General features: G+C 42.3%; 1 protein-coding gene across 2 annotated transcripts in view; it reads left to right on the top strand.

The window, feature by feature from the left end:
* Positions 1-271: 271 nt before the first annotated feature.
* The window catches only part of LOC139003167 (protein argonaute-4), a 30,043-nt gene continuing 4,566 nt past the window's right edge, over positions 272-25,748 (top strand). For both annotated transcript variants that reach the window (XM_070404721.1, XM_070404720.1), the window contains exons 1-17: positions 272-479; positions 4,031-4,196; positions 6,035-6,155; positions 7,345-7,526; positions 7,695-7,831; positions 7,930-8,064; positions 8,712-8,799; positions 11,576-11,723; positions 11,957-12,076; positions 12,205-12,333; positions 12,573-12,706; positions 13,896-14,080; positions 16,635-16,794; positions 17,834-18,149; positions 18,292-18,426; positions 24,823-24,924; positions 25,188-25,387. In XM_070404721.1, coding sequence (XP_070260822.1) covers positions 461-479; positions 4,031-4,196; positions 6,035-6,155; positions 7,345-7,526; positions 7,695-7,831; positions 7,930-8,064; positions 8,712-8,799; positions 11,576-11,723; positions 11,957-12,076; positions 12,205-12,333; positions 12,573-12,706; positions 13,896-14,080; positions 16,635-16,794; positions 17,834-18,149; positions 18,292-18,426; positions 24,823-24,924; positions 25,188-25,387 — 2,477 coding nt within the window. In that variant the 5' untranslated portion in view covers positions 272-460. The remainder of the gene's footprint in view (positions 480-4,030; positions 4,197-6,034; positions 6,156-7,344; positions 7,527-7,694; positions 7,832-7,929; positions 8,065-8,711; positions 8,800-11,575; positions 11,724-11,956; positions 12,077-12,204; positions 12,334-12,572; positions 12,707-13,895; positions 14,081-16,634; positions 16,795-17,833; positions 18,150-18,291; positions 18,427-24,822; positions 24,925-25,187; positions 25,388-25,748) is intronic.

Consider the following 25,748-nt stretch of genomic DNA (forward strand, 5'->3'; position numbering starts at 1 on the left):
GCGCGCGCACACACACACTACACGTCCCCGGGGCAGTACCCCCCGCCCCCGCCGGCACGCACGCCCGGCCCCAACCACGCCCCCTGCCCCCACGCAGGGCTCGGTGGACCCGGCCCCCCGGGCCGCGCACGCCCCCTCTGCGAGCCGGGACCCCGGGCGGCGCGCGCCCTGCGCCCCGTCCCCACCCGCCGGGCGCGCGCGCAGGCTCCCGCGCCCGCTCCAGCTGCCGGCGGCGGCGGGGATTGTTTTTGTTGTCGCTGAGGCCGGAAGAGCCGCGGGAGCCGGGTCCCTGTCTCCGGGGCCAGACGCCGCCGCCGCCGCCCCCTCGCCCAGCGCCCGCGTCCCCGCGGCGCCCCTCCTCAGCGCCAATATTCCGGAGATCAAACGCTACGCGGCGGCGGCGGCGGGGCCCGGAGCGGGAGGCGCCGGAGAGCGGGGCGAGGCGGCCCCCGCCGCCGCCATGGAGGCGCTGGGACCAGGTGAGCGCGCCCAGGCCGGGCCGGCATAGCGCCCGGGACGGGAGAGTGGGCAGGCGGGACCGTCGCTCTCGGCCGCCCTGGTCGGCTCGCGCGTACCCTCCCCGGGTTCGGGTGGTCAGGACCCGGGGAACGGGACCCGTGCCCCCTTGCACAAGGCGGAGGGAGCTGACCCGGGCCTCCGGGGGCGGGGACCGCGCCCCAGCTTGGAGAGATGAGCCAGATCTCTGAGGTCTAAGGGCGGGAGGCCCAGAAAGGTGCCCCGCGCCCCAGGTAGAAGGGAGACCTGACCTAAGCTCAGGGAGGTGGTTGAGACGAAGCCAGTTTGGGGCGCCAGAGGGACGATTTGTGCCTGGTACGCCGCGAAGGCTTGGCCTGGACTGGACCGCATAGGTCCCCCACCTACTACCAGGGGCATTCTTGATTTGGGGCTGCAGTCCTGTTTTTCTTTGCACTGGCAGAGGTCCAGAGCCTTAGATAAGACTACCCCTGGCCCGAAGGCCAAGGGGCAAAGTGCTCACCCTTTCTTGAAGGCCCTGCAGTCTCGGGGAATAAGGTCCTATCCTCTACCTGTCAGCCTGTGTGATAGTCCCCGAGTTGTCCGGACTAACGCCTTCGTGACAGGCGAGTTAGCAGCTCTGATGCCCTGAATTCTCTTCTAACTGGGTTCGGAGTGGTTCCGAGGATCAAATGAAGGAGAAAGTGCTTTGGAAACTGTCATTTCCTATCATGGTGAATAGCTTCTGGCTTTCTCTCCCACTCTGCCCTAATCTGAGGGAGCTTTCCAGGACGTAACAAGTGACCTGCGGGCTGCAGCCTGGTGCTCCCACCTCCAACCCCAACAGGTTTCTAATACTTCCGCTAAGAAGGGCAGGGTTTCAGCGGTTCTCAACCTGTGGGTCGCGGCCCCTTTGGCGGTTGAACTACCCTTTCACAGGGGTCGCCTAAGACCATCCTGCATATCAGATATTTACATTACGATTCATAAGAGTAGCAACATTACAGTTATGAAGTAGCAACGAAAATAATTTTATGGTTGGGTCACAACATGAGGAACTGTATTTAAAGGGCCAGAAGGTTGAGAACCACTGGTTTAGAGGCTGTGATAGAATTAACTTTAATATCAAACTTTGTCTACATAGTGGACTTAGTTGTAAAGCATTTCTTTTTTCGTGTGTGCATAGAATATTCACTTTACTGTTTGAGTTTGGAAATTTGCAGGGTTTTTGTGTGTGTGTGTGTTTTTTTTTTTACTTAGAACTTGTTCACATCACTGAATGACTTAATCTTACCTAAATTTGCTGCTTAAACTATTTTTTAAAAGGCCTTTATAATAAAATTTCATATGCCTTTTAAAAATAAATTGCTTTTGTGACATTAATATTATTTGGTAAACCTCAGTGTGAGTGTTATGCAGGATTACTTCAGCTATAGCCCCTGGCTAAGGGCATGACCAAGTCTTCAGGAACGTAACAGACTTCTGTTCAAATCCAATCTAGTAATTTAATAGTTGTATAACCTTGGGCAAGTTACTTAATTCCTTTGAACTTTCATTTCCTCATCAATAAAATGAAGTAATAATAATTATGTGCTGCCAGATTGTTGAGAGACTGAAATAAGATAATGTGTGTGAGAAGTCTTATTGTAGAGACCAATGCATTTGAGATACTTACAACTGTTCTTCCCTCCCTCCCCTGCTAGTAACTCATAATTGAAGCAACTGTTGCATTTATGAGCTAGTATTGAAAGAGACTATGTAACTGTGTGTACAAACTGAATTTCATGGCAAAGATCAACCTGTTGGTGGTAGGAGCGTCCCAGGGATTTTTTTGTTTGTTGGATTTTAGCTTTTGCAGATTTGAGGACTTATCAGTAAGTTCACCCAGGATTATGGAAAATTAATTCTCACTATTTTCTCATTATTTATTCATTACCCTTTACCTTGTTCATTAACACATTTATAAGATGTTAATGAATAAGCCACATAGATCTTTTCTCTTGACTGGAATGTTTTCTTGTCTGTTCTCTAGCAAGCTCCTTTTTTGGTGTCACAGTACCTTGGAAACCAAATTAATAACAAGAAGCTGCATGCCAAGCATAGAATCAGAGCAAAGGGAGTTGAGAGTCTTGTGGGATATTTTGCCCAGGTTGTTTTAGAGCCTAGAGAAGCTTTCCTGCTTCTTTGTTGAAGCAAGCCGATCTAGAGCTTCGTGCCCTCCTCACTTCAGTCATCATTGGCGCATTCTTAGTTTTGCTCTGCTCTCTCCTCACCCCATTTTGGTTTCTGGCAATAATAACTTGGAAATATATTTAATTAGAATATCATTTGTTTTTATGATAGAAGTGAAAACTTGTATTTTTACAGTGCTTCATAGTTTGGAAAATGCTTTCACAGCTATTAGCTCATTTGATCCTCTGTGAGGTAGGCAAGGCAGTCATTATCCCCATTTTACAGATGAGAAAGAGGTGCAGAGAGCTCAATTGACTACCAGATCTCAAGGCCGAGAGGTGAAATGATGATGAGTCTGGGTCATCTGCCCTCCTTTTCAATTAAGGCTAACTTCATTCCGTCTGTGTTGTCATATTTGTTTCCTTTTTGGAAGAGGTAATTTTCAGACTTGTCACCAAATTTTGGGGATGCCCCCAATATAAAGCTCAGGGACCTTTGAGCACTGTAATATTTATGCAGATACAATCCACTAACTAGGTACCATCTACTAACTAAGTTTATTGAGCACTTATTATTATTATGAGACACTGTGTTAAGCCTCTTGTATATGTTATCTCATGGGATTCTCACAATAACCTTAAGAGATAGATGCTATAATTACCACATGTTCCCCATTTTATAGATAAGAAAACTGAGGCACAGAGGCCCAAGGTCATGCAGGTAGGGAGTGATAAACAGAATTGAAACCCAGGCAGTTTGGTGCCAGAGCTTTAGCCACTGTGCTTTTTCTTTGTAAGTAGTTTGCTAACCTCAAAGAAATCAGCTTTTGGAGTGGAAAATTTTAGAATATAGTTTTCTAAATAAATCTTCTAAACTTATTAAAAGAAATGACCACTCACCTTCTGACTTTTCTTTCTTGCCAAAGAAAAGAAACATGCTATTTGCTTTTCTCCACTTCTTAATCCCTCTTCTTTCATTTCCTCTGCCTCTGTCCCTTTGGTATCAAGTAGTTTAGAGAGGCAGAGATACCGCTGGGGAAGAAAAAGCGCTGGACCTGGATTCTAGTCACAATTTAAAATCAAAGTCATATGTCATTTTGACCCGAATTTCTATCATCAAGCTGGATTTCATCCTACTTTATGATATGATGATTGCTTAAGTGTATGTTGGGATATGCATGGCTGACTTACCTGTATGATTTGATTCAGTGTGCCTATCACCTCTGATATTATTTATTCATTACCCCTTACCTTGTTTGTAAATATCTTTTTAAATATATATAGTAAGATCTTGTTAATCGTAGCTATAATCATCATCATCATGATGAAGGGAATAGTATCCTTCAGGACCAAGTAGCACATTGAATGTCTTTCAATCTCTTCAGGACCTCCAACCAGCCTGTTCCAGCCACCTCGTCGTCCTGGCCTTGGAACTGTTGGAAAACCAATTCGACTGTTAGCCAATCATTTTCAGGTTCAGATTCCTAAAATAGATGTGTATCACTATGATGTGGATATTAAACCAGAAAAACGGCCTCGTAGAGTCAACAGGTAAGGATTAGAAAGACTAGACTTCTATACCAATGCATATACTTTATTTATTATGTATCATTCTGTTCTCTAATTCTTTCAGCATGCAGGCTTTGTTTTTCTCTAAGTTCCTTTGCTATCTCATACTTTGTTATCCTCCACAGATTCTAGCAGAGTGCTGGATGCATCATTGTTCAGTCAGTAAATACTTATTGAAGGAAGAAGAAAGGTCACTCTCTCATTGTCCAAGGGTAGCAGAAATTTATAAAAGTAGGTGAAGACATTAGTGTCTGTGGGAAATAGAACTATCTGGAAGTTCAAATTTTATTATTAAGTGTTGGTAATGGACATGAGAAAAATATGGGTAAAGACAGATGGATCATCTTGGGAGTATTGAAAAAAGTAAGCTGAGAGAGAAGTTCTGTTTAATTCCAGCATTACCCGAGAGGGGTCTGGATAAGGTGATTTAAGTATTGTGGTCTCTATGACAGGAATTTACCAAGTGTGAAGTCATAGTCCTTTAGCAGATATTCTTACAGTGTGCTGAGAACACCCACTTTCCTTTTCTTTGTTTCCATACTTTGATATTCAAACAGTCTTTAATATTAAGGCTCTTGCTTTTCTAAGGATGCTCTTGCTATCACTAATATTGGTAAGATGCAGCACCCAACTTCTCATTGATTCTAGCATTCAGGCTCCGTCTTAAACTGCATACTGCATTTATTTCAGGGCCTGCATACAGTGTGGTCTGGCATATATGCATGAACACTTAAATAAAGCTATGCATGCTTGATTGAGAGAAAGGCTTTCATTCTAAAAGGAAAGAAAATACATTGGTAACCTATAGGAATGAGGATATTTCACAACATTCCCTTCTCTACACTGCTTGAGAGCACTTTGGAATAAGAAAAGACAGTCTGCAGAATTATAAATAGCCAGCATTAGTCAAAGGGGTTGACTTATTCCTTTGAGAATGATGCATCTTAGATTTACTGATCCTCAGGTTTCTGAATTTCTGCCCACTTTCTTTTCCAAAACCAGTATACTTGAATAAGGACGTATATTTGACACAAACTTATCATCCTATATAATAAAAGGCTAATATGCAAATTGTCCCCTCGATCAGGAGTTTGACCTGGAGTTCAACTGGGAGTTCGACCAGGGGGTGGGGCTGGCCAACAGACTTCGGCCTCTCCCTCTGGCTGGCCAGCCGATCCACCCAATTGGGGCAGGCAGGGCGGGCTGGCTGGACGCCACCCATGCACAAACTCATGCACCGGGCCTCTAGTTCAATTATGAACTTGCTATACTTAGATACCTAAGAGAGGTTATTCTTTCTTATAAGGCTATGTTTATCATAGGGGAGGAATTTGGAAAGCAGGAGTGTGAGAGGATGCCATAAATTTTATCTCTCTTTCCTTTTATTCCTCCCTTTTGTTATCTTGGAGTTGCTTGTGTTTTCTTGTTGCTGTTAACTATATGTATATATAGTTATATATGTTTTATTGACTTCAGAGAGGAAAGGAGGAGAGAGAGATGGAAACATCAATGATGAAAAAGAATCATCGATCGGCTGCCTCCTGCATACCCCACACTGGGGATTGAGCCTGCAACCCAGGCATGTGCCCCAACCTGGAATCTAGCCGTGACCTCCTGGTTCTTAGGTCAACACTCAACAACTGAGCCATGCCGGCTGGGCCTATTAGCTATTTTTTTAATTAGTTGAATCAATGGTCACTTTAATGCTTATGTTTTCCAAGGGCTTTTGAACCGAATTTAGATGATTAAGGTATGATGGTAGTTTCCTTACCATTCACCATTTTTCAAAGCTAACCTCCACTATCTCCATTACCGTTAAGGGAGGTAGTAGATACAATGGTGCGGCACTTCAAGATGCAAATATTTGGTGATCGGCAGCCTGGCTATGATGGCAAAAGAAACATGTACACAGCACATCCACTGCCAATTGGACGGGATAGGGTAAGTGTTAACAGCAAGAAATATTTACTAAACTTAGGTCTAATGTAGTAGTAATTACATAAGACAAAAAAATGTTTCCTTTTCTAATAACAATTCAATGCTTAGTTGTTTCTTATAGTGATGATAGGTCTTTCTGTCCATATTGTCTTGTCCCTTAGTTAATCGATAATTGAATCAGATGAGCATTAGAATTTAGGTTGATTGCACCATCTTTACACATATTCCAGATTTCTCACATTGTTAAGGTGCTACCTGAATCTGAACAATGGAGTTTTATAAATTATAGCATATTGTACAGCACCCACTTATGAAAGTATTCATAATACCACAGTAACTTTTCAAAACATTTATTTTTAAAATTAGAAAAGCAATTTGCAACTATATACTCATTATAAACTTATTTAGACAACCTAGAAATGCTATGGTTTCCTGACCACCTGTCCTCAACCCCATTTTCCTTTTCAGAGGAAACTAATATTTTGGTATGTATCCTTTCAGATGTTTTTATGTGCACTAGCTATTTATGCATTTATTTATGTACTTTCTTATTTATTTGCATTTTGTTCTGATATATTTTTCATTTAACAATAGGTCTAGGAAATCTTTCCATTTCTGTACATTTAAATCTACATTACTGTTTTTTTTTATTAAAAATGTTTTATTTTGGTGAAGTGTACATAATATAAAATTTACTATTTAACCATTTTTACATGTACAATTCTATGGCATTAAGTATATTCACATTGTTGTGCAATTATGACCACTATCCATCTCTAGAATTTTTTCATCATCCCAAACTGAAACTCTGTACCCATTAAACAATAACTCCCCATTTCCTCCTCCTCCAGTCCCTGGTAACCACTATTTTACTTCCTGTCTCTGTGAATTTGACTATGCTAGGTGCACTTCATCTAAATGGAACCACACAATATTTGTCATTTTGTGTCTGGCTTATTTCATTTAGCATAATGTTTTTGAGGGTCAGACTTTTTGTAGCATCTACCTTATTTCTAAACTATTGCATCATATTTGGTATTAAAATATTCCCCTGTTGATGGACATGTAGGTTGTTTCCAATGTTTTGCAATTACAGAAGTGAAAAATGTCTTTATGCACATACTATATTGAATACTTCTGGGATCTTTCTCTTAGCCTTTGTAAATATGCACGTACATGTATTTCTCCTTAGGTTGATATGGAAGTGACCCTTCCAGGTGAGGGTAAAGACCAAACCTTTAAAGTGTCTGTTCAGTGGGTGTCCGTTGTGAGCCTTCAGATGCTTTTAGAAGCTTTAGCCGGGCACTTGAATGAAGTCCCAGATGACTCAGTACAAGCACTTGATGTTATTACAAGACACCTCCCCTCCATGAGGTTAGTAACTTAGTTTGAATTCTTTGCCACAGATATCAGACCTTTTTCTGATAGTTTGCATTAGAGCTATTGAATGTTTTCTGTGTAAGTCATAGTTTAAACTTGGTTTCAATTTACAAAGACTTTTCAAGTTCTTATTGTGAAACGTGCAAACTCTTCTTTCTTCAGGTACACTCCAGTGGGCCGTTCCTTTTTCTCGCCTCCGGAAGGCTACTACCACCCTCTGGGAGGGGGCAGGGAGGTTTGGTTTGGCTTTCATCAGTCTGTGAGACCGGCCATGTGGAACATGATGCTCAATATTGATGGTAGGATGGAACTGTCTTTACCCTTTAGTCTTTTGACTGGTTTTCTTAATCCTGTCCCTTTCCCTGAAGCTAAGTATCCTTTATCTCTGTTTGTTAAGTATCTGCAACTGCTTTCTACCGGGCTCAGCCTATCATTGAGTTCATGTGTGAGGTATTGGACATTCAGAATATCAACGAACAGACCAAACCTCTAACAGACTCCCAGCGTGTCAAGTTTACCAAAGAAATCAGAGGTAGGTATTTGCATTAGCATAGTCTTGGAGAGGCCATTCAGCCTGGTGCAAGGAGCATGGTCTTGGAGTCAGACTCACCTGGGCTTCCATCCCATCCCAGATAGTTCTATCACTGGGACCTTGGGCAAGTTACTTAACCACTGTGAGCCTTAGATTGATCATCTCTAAGGTAATGTAACTTGTAAGATCATTGTGAGAATTAAGTGCAAATAGATGTATAAGCTTCTGGCACAATACCTGGCACATATCAGACATTTACTAACTGTTACCCTTACTCACTTAAAAACTTTCATTTTAATAAACTAACACAAGTTTATTTATTTTCCTTTTGGAATTTCTTTTCTTCTTTGTTTATTATTAGCTATCTTCTCTCACTAGAATATAAGCTTCATTAACACCAGAACATAATTGATGCTTAGTAATTATGTATTGAAGTAATAAATTACAGTGGCTACAAATCTTAAGTCATCTGGGTTCTAATAGTTTCTGCTTAGCTGAGGCTTTTTGCCTATACATGATGAAAGTGTTCTCACATCCTGGCAATGTATGTCCTGTACAATGGCGTGCCTTTCTGAACACATTTGAATCTGTTTTTATCACTATGATCTTATTAATACTGATGTTTTAACTTTTTTTTTCAACTTTAGGTCTTAAAGTTGAGGTGACTCACTGTGGACAGATGAAGCGAAAATATCGAGTTTGTAATGTAACCAGACGGCCAGCCAGTCATCAAACGTATGTTATATATAATGAGAACATGACATTTTTGGTAACAGAGGAATCTACTGTAATCATTTGAGGAAATGGCATCTCATATTGTGATTTTTTAAAACCACCAAGATCTTCATCTTTAAACACCAAAGGTTTAAAAAATGTTTTTAAATTTTTTGATATATATTTCCTGCCTTTAATTTGTTTCACCTTTAAACAGATTATGCTAAGCATAGATCAACTTTTACATAATGATGCAGAATATCATCATTATAAGCATCATTTATTATACTGTTGTAATTCTCAATGCATGGCCCAAAGGTTCTATTAAGGCCCTAAATCATAGCTGAAACTTGTTTTCAGTTTATGAAGTTGTGTGGGTTTTTCTCCCTCCTTTTGTACCTAGCTGTCACTTCCTCCAGCTGTCAGTGTCTGTGGCACGCCTGCAGCAGCACACTCATTTTCACTTTCCCAATCTTATTTTTCTAGCCATTCCATTTCTAACTCATTGCAAACTATTCCTTATGAGAAAACATATATCACAGTGCTTTTTATATCACCATATACGTAAGTTTTATTCTTGTAATCTAGATCACTAAACTCACATCTGACATAAACATAAATGTTGTCTCTTCTAAGTAAATAATATGGACCTAAATATATAAACTTAAAAATAAATAGATAAACTTTACATTATTTTGGTTACTCAGAAGCCTTTTAAATTTTTAAAAATTTTTTTGCTTATATTCTACTCTGACTTTGTTTTAGACCCATGGTTCTCAATTTGTAAACTTTAGTGCACATCAAAACCACCTGAAGGCCTTTGGTCTAAAGTTTTTGGGTGACCTCTGATAAAGGGGGTATATTCATTCAGTCTGATTTGAATAACTTCTTCAGTATGAACTAATGTACATGTTACATGAATTTCTTAAGAGTTGTAAAGTGGTATTTCATGTATTCTTCATATTATATCATTGACCTCATTCTCAAAAAAGTTATCAAAATCTTATGAAATTACTATTGAGAATTTTAGCATATGTTTCAAGAGGAACTGTGTCTTTTTCATTGTTTAATTACTTTACGTAACCCTGTGAGAATAATTATACTTATAGACCTATATAATTTTTGCATTAAAATTAAAAGCACATTGATTAATTTTTTAAACTTTTTTTCAAGGGAATAAACTTTTAATTTTGTTTATGTTATTACTTGAACTTTAGAATCTGCAAAAGGTCACCAGTTTTTAATGCAACATATTCTTACAATATAGACTGTGAGCCTTTAACAGTAATTAAAATGTAGTCATTGTAGCAAGTAATGTTTTCCTTCTCCATTTTGCAATATCAAATAAGATTTACTTCTAAACCATTTCAAACATGGCTTTATTTTCCATAAGTGCACTGATTTTAATCCAGAAATATAAACATCCTTGGATCTACCTGGGGCTTAACAAGTAATGTCCTCCTTTGACATAGATGCCTAATTGCCCTGAGTGATCAGGGAGATGATATAAACTGAAGTTCTGAATTCAGACCAGGAGAGTTACAAGTTTTACATAGATCAGGGGCGGGGAACATCCAGCCTGCGGGCCGTAAAAGGCCTGAGAAATCATTTGGTCTGACCCTGCCAAGGCATTAAGGGTGAGTTAAATGTTTGACCAAGTATAGCAGCCTAATTTTTAAGTTGATAATTTTGTATGGCCTGTGAATGACGTTAGAAATATCCAAATGGCCCAGAAAAAGGTTCCCCACCCCTGATATATGATCCTCACTGCATTGTTACTTTGTGGGGCTGTAACAATTAAGAAAGCAAGATTAAAGTTAATATTGTGCCAAGTGCCCTTGCCAATGTGACTCTGTTGGTTGAGTGTCATCCGTGCACCAAAAGATCCTTGGTTCGATTCCCAATCAGGGCACATACCCAGGTTGGGAGTTCAATGTTTCTCTCTCTCACGCTTTCCCTCTGCCTTCCTCTCTAAATCAATAAAAACATATTTTTAAAAAATACTGTGCTAAGTATTTGAGATAATTTTCCTACTAGAAGAGCCAAATACAGAGTCTATTAAACCATGCTTTCCAGTTTGTTTATTTATTTATTTGTTTTATTAATTTCAGAGAGGAAGGGAGAGAGAGATAGAAACATAAATGATGAGAAAGAACCATTGATCGGCTGCCTCCTGCACGTCCCCCACTGGGGATTGAGCCTATAACCTGGCATGTACCCTGACCAGGAATGGAACCATGACCTCCTGGTTCATAGGTCGATGCTCAACCACTGAGCCACACTGGCTGGGCCATTCTCCCCAGTTTATACCAAATATCCTAGCTTAATCTCAGTTTTATATTTGGTTCTTGTTGCCTCCAAATCCACATACATTTGTCCTGTTTTGGGGATCTGAAAATGTGGGCCCAATAACTATGCTTACTCTCCTTTTACAAAAACATTCTAAGCAAACAAAATTCCTATCTACAAGAAGCCACCACCAGATTGTATCTGTAGGTGTTAACTGACCTCTGGGGAGTCAGTGTAATTTCTGATTCTGCAGCTTCTTCTTGTTTTAAGTTATTTTAAAACTTTAATTAAATTATTTTCTCATTTTAGCTTTAAGAAAACATGGAAAATTCCAACATAATCACAGTTGTGTTTAATACTAAAATGACTTTAGTGAAAATATTCAAATAAAGATTGACCATTGTTTTTAAGTGACTGATCAAGGTAGAAAATATTAGTCGATTTTTGTTTGTTTGCTTGTTTCAGAAAAAAGAACTTGAAATTTCTAAAAAGACGTTGTCTCTTGTAGTTTTCCTTTACAGCTAGAAAATGGTCAAGCCATGGAATGTACTGTAGCTCAATATTTTAAGCAAAAGTATAGTCTGCAGCTGAAATATCCCCATCTTCCCTGTCTCCAAGTGGGACAAGAACAAAAGCATACATACTTGCCGCTTGAGGTAAGCTAAATTTTCTTTTGCCAATCTGCCAATTTCTTGAATGAGTTAAAAAAATAAAATAAAAGTCGTGTCTAAATGAGCAGTAGAATTTAGTATTCATTTCTGAGATATTTTGGGCTGATGAACAGAATTTTCATTTTGGGGGGAAATGGAAGATGTAACCTATAGTTTGGCAAAGGCTTAAGATATAGAAGCCCATTACACAAACGAAATTTCTCTTTGCCTCTTGGCAGGTCTGTAATATAGTGGCAGGACAGCGATGTATAAAGAAACTTACAGACAATCAGACTTCCACGATGATCAAAGCCACAGCAAGATCTGCTCCTGACAGACAGGAAGAAATCAGTAGACTGGTCAGTAAGGCATGGTCTTTAAGATAAGCTAGCTTTAACATGAAAAACAAAACAAAACAGTAGAAAAGCTCCTGATGGGACACAGTTACTCTTTGGTTTTTATATATGCAGGCTTTCCTGTTCTTTAGGTGAAGAGTAACAGCATGGTGGGTGGACCTGATCCATACCTTAAAGAATTTGGTATTGTTGTCCACAATGAAATGACAGAGCTCACAGGCAGGGTACTTCCAGCACCAATGCTACAGTATGGAGGCCGGGTAAGCTTTTTATTTTATTCAGCAAGCTTCTTCCAATAACCAAAAAGAGAATAATTGAGGACTTTTTCTACAAGCCACAGTGAATTTACCCATAGTTTTGCTTATGATTGCTCTGTGTCTTTTGGCTAATACCAAATAGAGTTCTGTGTATCCCCTCATCAATATTCAAATGGCCTTAGATTGTAATGTCTTTTCTCTTTTCTTTTGTTTCTTTTTTTTGTTTTGTTTTGTTTTTAAAGAATAAAACAGTAGCCACACCCAACCAGGGTGTCTGGGACATGCGAGGAAAGCAGTTTTATGCTGGCATTGAAATTAAAGTTTGGGCAGTTGCTTGTTTTGCGCCTCAGAAACAATGTAGGGAAGATTTACTAAAGTGAGTATCTTCATATTTTCAGCTTAGTAATATCCCTTCCAGATATGAAAACACCATCTTTCTGTGAATGTGCTGTGTGCACTGGCACTAAATCCCTGCCTCCTATAGTGGCACCATCTGGCTGTAGGAAAAACACCTTGTATTATAGTAAATTGCCAATTTGGGAATTGCATTAAGAATCTGACTCAGCTTCCTTACATTTAGAGCAGAAATGTGTGACTAACCTTTTAAAATTAAGATCTAGCATTTAGTTTACAGCAAAGCATACAAATCTGAAGCAGTGCTGGTTGGCAATTTCTTGGGTGCTTAGTGAAGCTTCCTTTGGTATTAATTGTATCTTTTCAGCTAAGATAAAAATGAGTTCATTTTGAATCATTCTGAGTTACTAGCAAGCATGTTTTACTGAAGGGTCACTGACTAAGATCACTGGTTCATGTCATACATATGCAGGTATCGATATAAAGGAAGTTAGAGAGAAGGGTGGAAAAATCAAGGCAGGAAAGGGGAACTGGGATGAAAGAAAGGAATCCTACAGAACATTGGCAAATATTGCACAAAAGAAATTATTCTAAAAACTTTATACATAGATTGAAGTAATTTCTTAAATCTAAAGTTTAAAATTTCTTGGGTTTTTCTTTTCTGAAGTGATGATTTCTTTTGATATTGTATTGATTCAGTCTGTTACTAGTTTGAATGTAGTCCTAAATGCATTGCTTGTGTAACAGTGTGTATCTGTGTTCTGAATGGAATACAAGCTTACAAAAGCTTACTCAACTATTCTCTTAGCAGGTTTACCAAAATACACATTACCTGAAATTTTGGCTTTGCTTTTCTTCAGTCCAGAATTACTGGCTGGAATGTTTAAAAAAATTAAAAAAATCTTTGGGCAGGAATGTTATTCTAGTCCCTGGGGCCTAACTGAGGCATAATTATTTATAAATTCAAAATGATAACCTGATAACTTCATAATACAGATTCTTCTGCATTGCAAAATGATAATCTGATAGGTTAACAATACAACTGCCAGTCTATTTTTTGCAACCAGCTAAAGATCTTTGTTGTTGTTTATTTGTTTAAATCTCATTTTGGCTAAGAATTTGGAGAACTGAAAGAAGTATTATAGAGGGAAATAGATGTTAAGAATGTACTCTGAAATGAAAGCACTGTGCCACTGGTTCTGTTTTAACAGGAGTTTCACTGACCAGCTCCGTAAAATCTCTAAGGATGCAGGAATGCCCATCCAGGGCCAGCCATGTTTCTGCAAGTATGCACAAGGTGCAGACAGCGTGGAGCCTATGTTTAAACATCTGAAAATGACATATGTGGGCCTACAGCTAATAGTGGTGATCTTGCCTGGGAAGACACCAGTATATGGTATGGACCCCTTTAATGCTGAATGAAGGATGATTTCAATAGTAGGTGTAACAGTCAGGATAAGCTAGATTATGCTTCAGTCACAAACAACCCTGGACTCTCAGGGTCTCCAAGCAGCAAACGTTTGCTTTTTGCTGCTGCTAAGTGATCATTGAGGGTAGATTGCAGCCGCGGCTCCATGTCATCATATCATTTTCACTCTGGAACCCAGGTTGGCAGAGCAGTCACTGTTTGGAATGTTGCTGGCTCCATGGCAGAGAGAAAAGAGAGCTCTAGAGGGTTCTTAACATCTGCAACTTCTTGGCCACAACCAGCTGTATTGGCCCACCCAACCTGTGTGAGGCAAATGGGCATGGGGCCAGGAAATGCAGTGGCTGGGGCATGCAGTGAAATTCTATCCTAGCCCCAAAGCAGGAAGAACTGGAATGTTGGTTAAAAACACTTAGGAATATAAGAGTGGGAAAGAGGAGATTTTTAGTTTGTATCTATTATAAGAAGAACTAGAGGCCCGGTGCACAAAAATTTGTGCACTCGGGGGGGGGGGGGGGGGGGGTCCCTCAGCCTGGCCTGTGCCCTCTCGCAGTCTGGGACCCCTCGGGAGATAATGACCTGCTGGCTTAGGCCTGCTCCCGGGTGGCAGAGGGCAGGCCCAATCCCTAGGTGCAGCGCCTGGTCGGGCTCAGAGCAGGGCCGATTGGGGAGCTGGGGTGCCGCCCCCTGTCATGCACAGAGCAGGGCGGATGGGGAGGTTGCGATGCCACCCTCAGTCACGCTCAGGGTAGGGCCGATTGGGGGGTTGGGGCACCGCTCCCTGTCATACTCAAGGCAGGGTCGATGGGGAGGTTGTGGCGCCACACCCTGCCACGCACAGAGCAGGGCCGATCAGGGGGTTGGGGAGCTACCCTTGTCATGCACAGAGCAGGGTCAATCAGGGGTTTGGGAAGCTCCCCCCTGTCACGCACAGAGCAGGGCCCATCAGGGGTTTGGGGAGCTCCCCCCTGTCACGCACAGAGCAGGGCCGATCAGGGGGTTGAGGAGCTCCCCCCTGTCACGCACAGAGCAGGGCCAATAGGGGAGTTGGGGCACCACCCCCTGTCACACACAGAGCAGGGTCCGTGGGGGGGGGGGGGAGTTGGGGCGCCACACCCTGTCACACACAGAGCAGGGCCGATCAGGAGGTTGGGGCGCCGCCACTGTCACACTCAGAGCAGGGCCGATGGGGAGGTATGGCTCTACCCTGTCTCACATAGAGCAGGGCCCGTGGGGGGGGGGGGGGGGGGGTTGGGGCGCTGCCCCCGTCACACACAGAGCTGCAGAGTGATCAGGGGGTTTGGGCGCTGCCCCTTGTCACGCTGATCCCGGTGCCGGGAGGCCTCGAGGCTCCGCTGATCCCGCCCGGCAGGGTCACAGATCCGGGTCCCAGACCGCGGACAGCCTTGCCTGCTGCCGCCTGCCTTCAGTATGCAAATTAGCCGCCATCTTGTTGCTTCAGGGTGGGGGTCCCCACTGGGGTGCCTGGCCAGTCTGGGTGAGGGGCTGAGGGCTGTTTTCAGGCTGGCGGGCGACTGAAGCTCCCAACCTCTCCTTTTTTTCTTTTTTTTTTATTCTGGCATTTATTTACCTTCTATGGCTGTCACTGGAGCTGAGAGCCGGCTTTCTCTCTGAGGCTCGGCTGAAAGCAGGTTTCTGGCCTTTGTTTTCTGTATTCGAAACAATGTTGCGACTCCAGCTCTGAGATCCCGGCTGACTGACAGGAGCTTTCTGGGCTTTTGTTTATCTTCTATAAATGTTACTATGTTTCCAACTGAAGCTCAGAGGCCGGCGGGGAACGTTGGAGTCCTCTGTCACTGAAGGAAGCAAGCCTCCCTGTTCACATCAGCTGCCTGGCTGCCAGCCGCCATCTTGGCTGACAGTTACTTTGTATATACTCACTGATTAGCCAATGGGAAGGGTAGCGGTCATATGCCAATTACCATGTTTCTCTTTTATTAGTGTAGATGATACTAAATTTCTTTTGGCTACTATCTAAGTAAAGGATTTGGGAACTAGAGACCAGCTGTCTGAACTTTATAAAATGTCTTCAACCCTCCCTGTATTTGTTTCTTTTGTTACCTTCAGTGTATCTCTAATGTTTAGAAAAAAAAGGGGGAGAGGGTATGGAGGAGAAAACAATTCAAAGGGCTGGTGTGTGTATAGTGAGAGGGAGGAGCTAGGGAGATTGATTCCTTTGCCAGGTTAGTCCTGTGGGAAAAGGAACCTCACAGGACTGGGTTGAGCGGTGGCAGGCAGCCTCCTAGAATAAAGAAAGTAGGCTAGTTTAAAAGCCTATGGGAGTGAAGAAAAGGGGTGGGGAATGGCCTATCCAAACTGAAAAGAAATATTGCCCTGGGGGTTTAGCAAATGAAAACAACACACATGAAAAGTATCTAGCACAGTGTACAGTGTACAGTAGGCACCCTCTAAATGTCAGGGTGTGGGTTTCCCCCTCTACTCTTAGTAATTGACAGGATATTTAAACATTTTTAAAAATCAGTTAATTAACTTATTTTTGTAGCGGAGGTGAAACGTGTTGGAGATACCCTCCTGGGTATGGCCACCCAGTGTGTCCAGGTAAAAAATGTAGTGAAGACCTCACCCCAGACCCTTTCCAACCTTTGCCTGAAGATAAATGCAAAGCTTGGAGGAATTAACAACGTGCTTGTACCTCATCAAAGGTAAGATTCTGAAATTTGCTTTTTCCCACTTTTTAAAATTAAGATCTAGCATTTAGTTTACAGCAAAGCATACAAATCTCAAATATGCATCTCGATTGCTTTTTCTTTTTATAATTTTTTAAATTAATTAATTAATTTATTTATTTATTTTAGAGAGAGAAGAAGGGGGAAAAAGAAAGAGAGGAGACATTGATTTGTTGTTCTACTTATTAATGCACTCATTGGTTAATTCTTTTCTTTCTTTTTTTGTTTTGTTAATCCTCACCTGAGAATATTTTTCCCATTGATTATTAGAGAGAAGTGGAAGGTGTGAGGGAGGGAGGGGAAGAGAGGAGAAAAAGAGAAGCATCGATGTGAGAAAGACACATTGATTGGTTGCCTTCTGCAGGGATTGAGCCTGCAACCCAGGTACATGCCCTTGCTGGAGAATCCAACCTGTTAGCCTGCCATCTGCAGGCCGATACTCCACCACTGAGCCATGCCAGCCAGGGCATGGGTCCTCTTTTAATTCTTTCCTTTCTACTGTGACAGAAGAACCATGTTAATGTCTGCAGTCAATTCAGATTCACTGTACTGGGTGGCACTGATACTCACTGGGCCTTAGAGTCCTCTTCCAATAGGCATAAATCTTTATTCTCTCTTATTAGAATACTAGAGGCCCGGTGCATGAAATTCGTGCACTCAGGGGAGGGTCCCTCAGCCCAGCCTGCACCCTCTTGGGGAGCGGGCCTAAGCCATCAGTCGGACATCCTTAGTGCTGCCTCAGAGGCGCTTGCCAGCCGTGAGCCCAGCTCAGGGCTTCTGGTTGAGCAGCGCTCCCCCTGTGGGAATGCACTGACCACCAGAGGGCAGCTCCTGGGTTGAGCGTCTGCCCCCTGGTGGTCAGTGCATGTCATAGTGACCAGTTGTTCCGCTGTTTGGTCGATTTGCATATTATCCTTTATTAGATAGGATATCTGTGATTGTATTGGTGAGCTTGCTAAACCCAAACATTTTCACCTGTATATCTGAGTGGCAATGTGTCTTTAAATCTGAGCAGGCCATCAGTGTTCCAGCAGCCTGTCATCTTCCTGGGAGCAGATGTCACCCACCCCCCTGCAGGGGACGGGAAGAAGCCTTCCATTGCTGCTGTCGTTGGCAGTATGGATGGCCACCCCAGCCGGTACTGTGCCACTGTTCGGGTGCAGACCTCCCGCCAGGAGGTCTCCCAGGAGCTCCTCTATAGTCAGGAGGTGATCCAGGACCTCACTAACATGGTTCGAGAGCTGCTGATCCAGTTCTACAAGTCCACACGCTTCAAACCTACACGGATCATCTATTACCGTGGAGGGGTATCCGAGGGACAAATGAAGCAGGTACTCTCATTATCCCATACTGGCCCTTTGGGGCTTGTAGGTGTAGGACCGAGCTTCCTTTCATCTGCCACTCTGAGTAAATCAGATCTGAAAGATACTAGGTGAGCTCTCAATTCAGTGTCATTCCATTTGTAACTCCCAGGTAGCTTGGCCAGAACTAATAGCAATTCGAAAGGCATGTATTAGCTTGGAAGAAGATTACCGGCCAGGAATAACCTACATTGTGGTACAGAAAAGACATCACACACGACTCTTCTGTGCGGATAAAGCAGAAAGGGTAAGAAATCATAGGATAAACTTCATTATCTGTGTTTTTTGAGTGTACATCTAGACCATTTTTTTTTTCTAAAAGGAGAAGTGCCTAATAATAATTTAATAAATATACTAATTACAGTTCATCTTAGATGACCAATTCTGAATGGTACAGGTTTCAAGACTGAATATTTTTCTTGTTTGTAGAGTTTTTAGAGGGGAGGTCAGAAACATGCAGATTCCACTAGGGTGATACAGGCAACCTTCAAAGGGCAGGTTGATCCATCTGGACTTGATTGCCATTTGCTACCTATTGCTGCCAGTGCTTGAGGCATGGTCCCAGGGTACAAAGAAGAATTTCTCTTCTAAATGATTTTATATCATTGTAGGGGATTCTTAGGGCACAAACTTTGAACATTTATGATATCACACTTACTAACCATGGGCAGGTTACTTAACTTCTCTAAGCCATAATGTTCTCAAATGTAAAATCTCTTAAGAACAATGCCTGGCCCAGCCAGCATGACTCAGTGGTTGAGCATCGACCTATGAACCAGGAGGTCACGGTTCGATTCCCAGTCAGGGCATATGCCCGGATTGTGGGTTCGATCCCCAGTGTGGACATTCAGGAGGCAGCTGATCAATAATTCTCTCTCATCATTAATGTTTCTATCTCTCTCTCCCTCTCCCTTCCTCTCTAAAATCAATAAAAATATATTTAAGAAGAAGAACAATACCTGTATCACAGGTTGTTGTAATGATTAAGTTAATAAACGATGTTAATCTGTGGTACAGTTCCCAGCACTTAATAAAAGGCATTTTGTGTAATGTATCTATTTATAACCTTATCCTTATGTGTAAGCCAGGTAAACACATGATATTGGAGACTTTGTTTCTGCCATATTTTTATTACATTACTTCATCTTTTCCAGGTCTTCCCTGATCCAACCCCAGGGAGACCAATTCTCTCTGTTGCCTAATTATGTCATCTTGTGGGTCACTCCCACTGTTTTCTAGTATACCCTTAGTTTCTGCCTTTAATCCAAGGCTGTTTGTGCTTTCTAAATCATTAGAGAACTACAGTTTTCTCCTTGGGGCTCCATTGCCCAAACCCTGACTCGGTAGTATTTCTTAGACTCTGCTAATACAAATTCCCTGAACACTTGCCCACGCCCTGGGCACATCCTGCCAGCTCCTCCTTAACTGCATTATCACCTTTTCATCCCTCTGTCAACTTGCTATCCATGTAGCTTTTGGACTTGGATTATTGTTCTGAAACCCCAAGCTATCTGACAGGTTTGCTCAGTGTCACCCTAACCTTTCAAGATTGACAGTCCCAGTCCTAGGTCTACTTGGCACCCCCGACCTTATCAATATCTTCACTCCTCTGAACATGCCTCTCGCTAATCTCCAACTCTGAACCTGTCCACTTGCCCATTTTCTTTGCTTCTACTCTTAGGCTGATGGAGATTGCTGAAGAAAAGAATCAATTGTTTAATAATGATCTGTATTACACAAATTCATAATAGCACATCTTAGCCAGGCCTTTGAGGCTGCAATTTTTTCAATTATTATCTGTTCCAAACTTTTGGACTCTTCTCAGCTCCCCTACCTTTTATTGCCAACAATTTATATTGCCCACAATAGAACAATCTTATATTTCCCTCAGAAAATAAAAATCTAGAAGGCATGCATTTTCTTGGCATTCCTTCCTCTACTTTCAAATTTAGTTAAATTTCCTGTTTCTTATCTCCTTCCTCACATCTCAGAGGTAATCTCTCCACCTAAGCTCTTTTACCCTGCTTATGCTTTTGTTCCTAATCCTTCTGCTCTCTCCAGCCTCACTTTATTAATCACCCTTTATTTTTTTCAAAAGTTTTAATCTTTCCCATTAGTTTACTTCCTTCTCCTCACCCTCCAAACTTTCTCAGCTTTTCCTTAGTCACCCAAAGAAACTTCTCTTCTCTCTGCTTCTCCCTCAGTCCATCTGCCACCTTATCTTTCCTTCGTTTCATGACCAAACTTTTCAGAGAAAATGATTTGACTTTCTATCTGTACCTCCTTGCATCATTCTTCAGTTCCCTGCAGCTTGGCTTCAACTTCAGTGACTCCACTGAGGTTGCTCTCTTCATGACTTGCTCATTTTAAATTCAGTGATATCCTGTCAGGTTCTCACACTGACCTCTTTGCAGCATTGACAGTGATTGCCTTCTTTGGCCAGGTTCACTGTCCATCTCTAATCAGGCTTTCTTTGACTTTCCTTCCTCCTCTGTCCATCAAGTGCTGATGTTTCCTGGCATTTCACACTTCTCCTTCTTCTCAGTTTCAACTCTCTTTAGTCTCACTCACTTCTCTGGATTCACTTATTTGCTTATTGTTTCCTGAATCTGTATTTCCAGCCCCAAACTTTTCTATGGAGCTCCCAACTGGCACCTCCAATGATCTACCAGACAGATTTGCTTAGATGCCCTATAGGCATTGTGTCAGTCAAGGTAGGCTAGGCCATGCAAAAAACTCCAAAATCATGGTGGCTTACAAAGATTTATTTCTTGCTCATATTACACATTCACTGTGATTCTGTAGCAGCTGTGACCCCATTGTCCTCCCTGCAGAACATAGGCTGACAGAGAAACATCTGTCTGGAACATTGCCAGTCATTGTAGCAGAGGGGGGTGGGGTGGGGTGAGGGAAGATACATGACAAGCCGTATGCTGGCTCTTAAAGAGTCTGCCCAAAAGTAACACATTTCAGGCCACATTTTATTTTGCCAAAGCCAGTTAGTGGCCACTCCTGAGTTAGTTGGGTGGGGAAGTATAATCCTTCCCTAGGGAGGGGCACAGGAAGATTTGGCACCAGTGATACAATCTGCCACAGGCATTTCTAGCAAAACACGTCTAAACCTTTTACTTACTGTTTTATCCTCATCCAAAACTTGTGCCACCCCCAATTTTTTTCTCTTGTGTTACTTGGCATAACTGTATATTAAGTCAGCCTAGCTAGAAATTTCAGAATTGTCTTTAAACTCTTCTCCTCCTTCCCTGTCCCCCCATATCCAGTTAGTCAAATAGTCCTCTGTTCTGCCCTGAAATCTCTCATCCCAGTTCTTTCTCTTGTGTGTTCTTTCTACCCTGGGCAGACCTCTTCTGTATTGCAGGAGACTCCTAGTGGTTTTCCTGTCTCCATTCCTCCACAAATGCCTCCTCCAGCTGCCCTCAGGTCTAGGTTTTAAGATACAAATCTTATCCTGCCACTCCACTGCTCAAAACTCTTCCGACCCACTGCCTACCAAATGTTCTCCTGTGCTGTTCAGTTAGCCAAAACATAACATTTTAGTCTCATCTTTCATCATGCCCTTATACACCTTTCATTTCCCTTATACATTGTGCATTTTTAGCCCTGACATGACCACATCCATCCAACAGCCCCCCCCCCCCTTTTTGTCTATTAAAAAACTAGTGACCCAGTGCATGGATTCGTGCACATTGAAAGAAAATTAATTAGAAGGTGGCCGGCGGGGCAGGACTGGGTGAGATGGGCCGGACACGCCCTGGAGCCAACCTCCCGAGGTCCCTCCCCTGCGTCTGCAGGGTGAGCAGGGTTCTTCGGCCAGTGGGGTCCCTCGGCCTGGCCTATGGGGATCAGGCCAAAACGGCTCTCCAACACCCCACATGGGGTCCCAAAGTGTGAGAGGGCACTCTGCAAAGTTGCTGTCGTACAGGGTGTGGAACGCAAATGCAAGTGTGCAGTAAACCAGATTCGGGGCCAACAGTGCCCCAGCAACAACGTAACCCACGGCCGAAGGTGGAATCGTGTGGCCCCGCAAGGAATCAGGCTCCCTCCTCTCTGGTTTCAGGGTGCGTCACCCAAGAACTGCTGCTGCCAAGTCACTGCAGCTTGGCAGCTCCTGCATTGAGCATCTGCCCCCTGGTGATCCGTGCATGTCATAGCGACTGGTCAGATGGTCAGACACTTAGCATATTAGCCTTTTATGTATATAGATTAAGGTATAATATAGAAACAGTAAAATTTTCCCTTTTTAGTATACTGTTCTGCAAGTTTTGACAAATGCATGTAGTTGTATAACCATCACCTCAATAAAGATACTAGTATAGAACAGTCACACACACAAAAGTCTCTCATGTCCTTTCGTAGTCAACCCTTTCCCTTGCCTACAGTCCGTGGCAACCACTGATATGTCCCTATAATTTTGTTTTTTTTTCAGAATGTCATATAAATGGATTCCCATAGCTTTTGAGCTGGGCTTCTTTTACTTAACCTAATGCACTTAAGATCCATCCAAGTTTTCATGTGTATTGGTAGTTTGTTCCTTTCTATTGCTGAGTAGTATTTCATGATATGGATGAGCCACAGTTTGTTTATCCATTCCTGTATTGAGGGGATATTTGGAGAGTTTCCTGTTTTCATCCCAGGCCCCCTTTCAGCTGCTGCTTATCCTGGAAGGCATGACTCAACTATTTCCTCCCACCAGCTTTTCCCAGGGCCTTCCATAATGCCCTTTTCACATTGCTTTGCAGTTCATTGTATATAGTTTCCATGAAGGGCAGGAAGCCGTGTTCATTAGTTCTCTCTGTGCCTCTGTCTTCCCTCCCAAACATTTGCTGCAGAGCCTTGCACATGGGTGCTCAAGCAGTAACTGTCGAATTGAACATGCCTGGATCCCCTTTTCCCCAGGGCATCACCTCTTTAGGCTCTCATCTCTGGAGTCCAAGAGATTTTTAAAAAAATAGATTCTATGGTCCAATAAGTTTGGGAAATGCCATATACTCCATCTCCCTCTTTAAGATTATACCTTACTAAATAAAGGTTCTGAGAAGTCATGCAGTGGAAAAACCATTTAAATTTTGTTTAACTCAGTATTTCGCAAATTTGTTTGACCATAACACACCCAAATGCATTCTGCAGAACTAATATTCCTAAAGATTGTACTTTGGTAAACAGTGCTAGAACTATTTTAACTAAGTTGCATTTCCTCCTGTTCAGTTAGGACCTGAGTTCACATCTGAATTTGATGGAATGAGACTTTTCTATACTCATAGATGTTCTTGTATGCATTGGTGTATGATCCTCAGCTGAAGATAACCACAGGGAGAATGGAGCCAAATAAACTCCCATCAAATCTGTGCCTAGATGGCAAATAAAATTCCTCACATGGAACCCTGCTGTACAGCAGAAGAGAATGAAAATTGTCCAAATAGCAAGATTTAATTTCTTTCCTTGTAAATGCATTTCTAAAGTTCTCCCTCTGCTTTTCTAGAAGTTTGATCCTAGAGTTTTGGCCATTGAAGAACTTTGGAATTTTTAAAGTGTAAGATATTATTATTGGATTTTGTAGCTGATTAGATTGAGGCCCAACAATATGCTTTGTTCAAGGTATAGAGTTGCAACGCTAGGCCTAGATCTGAAACTCTGGCTTCCTGATCCCATTTCAGTGGACTCTTCCTGATAAGGCATCTGCAAGTGTGTTCTTTTATTGATCCCCTAAAAGTGTTAGTTTTATTGAACCAGTTCAAAGGTTTCTTCATCTTGCCATACCCAGTTTGGCTCAGTGGATAGAACATCGGCCTGTGGACTGAAGGTACCCGGGTTCAAATCTGGTCAAGGGCATGTACCTCCGTAGCAGGCTCAATCCCCGGCCCTGGTTGGGGTGTATGTGGGAGGCAACCAATCGATGTCTCTCTCTCACATTGATGTTTCTCTCTCTGTCTCTCCTCCTCCCTTTCACTCTCTCTAAAAATCAATAGAAAAAATATTCTTGGGTGAGGATTAACAACAACAAATTGCTTCATCTTAACTTTTACTGCAAGTTGTGGATTTTTTAAAATTCCAAATAAGGAATAAAAGTGATTTTTCTCAGGAATCTTACCCATCTTTTTTTCTTGTCATCTGTGAACATACCAATGTGTCATCTGTTAATAGGGGACAATCATTTAGCCCAAAGCCACTAGTAAAATAATTACTTGTTTGGATTCCCCCAACACAGTGGTTCTCAACCTTCTGGCCCTTTAAATACAGTTCCTCGTGTTGTGACCCAACCATAAAATTATTTTCGTTGCTACTTCATAACTGTAATGTTGCTACTCTTATGAATCGTAATGTAAATATCTGATATGCAGGATGGTCTTAGGCGACCCCTGTGAAAGAGTCGTTCGACCACCAAAGGGGCCGTGACCCACAGGTTGAGAACCCCTGCCCTAGAGAAACCATGGAGTATATTTGTTTGAGAAAATACTTGTGGATGAAACGGTTGGGCTAAGGAAAAGTTATAGAAAGTTCAACATCTTGAATTAAACTGGTTTGCAAGAGCAACTTATAACTTGTTGCCAATTAACATAAAAGACAAAAATGGCCTGAGCTCAGGTTGGCCTATTGGTGACTAATTACACTTTTTTTTTTTTTGTAGGTGGGTAAAAGTGGCAATGTACCAGCGGGCACTACCGTGGATAGCACCATCACACATCCATCCGAGTTTGACTTTTACCTCTGTAGTCATGCAGGAATTCAGGTAATTTGGAAGCTGGTCCAGATCTTTCACTTGATAGGGAGATGTTTTCGAACTCAGCAACTAGCTTGAGTAGACTTGTTATTATATGCTGTGTATAACTTTGTTAATGCTTGTATCCTAGAACTGTTTGTTATCTTTTGGTCTTGGTATCTGCTTGTAGGTGTGCTAGGCAAGAATACTTCTGAGTTTAAGGAGTAGATTTCAGTTCTCTCAAGTAGTCAACCCATATCAGAAATTTATTCATCATAAAACTCTCTCTCCAGGGAACCAGTCGTCCTTCACATTACCAGGTCTTGTGGGATGACAACTGCTTCACTGCAGATGAGCTCCAGCTACTGACTTACCAGCTATGCCACACCTATGTGCGGTGCACACGCTCAGTCTCTATTCCAGCCCCTGCATATTATGCCCGGCTCGTAGCGTTCAGAGCAAGGTATCATCTGGTGGATAAAGATCATGACAGGCAAGTTTCTCAGGCACAAGAAAATCTCTTTCTGTCTATGTTAGCAGCATGTTTTTAAAAAAATGAGCTGTGCCCTAGCCGGTTGGTTCAATGGATAGAGCATCAGCCCGTGGACTGAAGGGTCCTGAGACCACTTCTGGTCAAGGGCACGTACCTCGCTTGCAGGCTCAATCCCCGGCCCTGGTCGCGGCACCTTCGGGAGGCAACCAATCAATGTATTTCTCTCGCTTTGTCTCTCCCCCTTCATTCCTCTCTCTCTAAAAAAAATTAATGGAAAAATATCCTCCGGTGAGGATTAACAAAAAGAAAAATTTTTAAATGAGCTGCTGCAGAAAAAATTTTGGAGGAGTTAGTCTTCCTT

The sequence above is a fragment of the Myotis yumanensis genome, unplaced genomic scaffold, assembly GCF_028538775.1.
Source record: "Myotis yumanensis isolate MYYU_CA2020_CCGP unplaced genomic scaffold, mMyoYum1.0.hap1 SCAF_2, whole genome shotgun sequence".
Lineage (NCBI taxonomy): Eukaryota > Metazoa > Chordata > Mammalia > Chiroptera > Vespertilionidae > Myotis > Myotis yumanensis.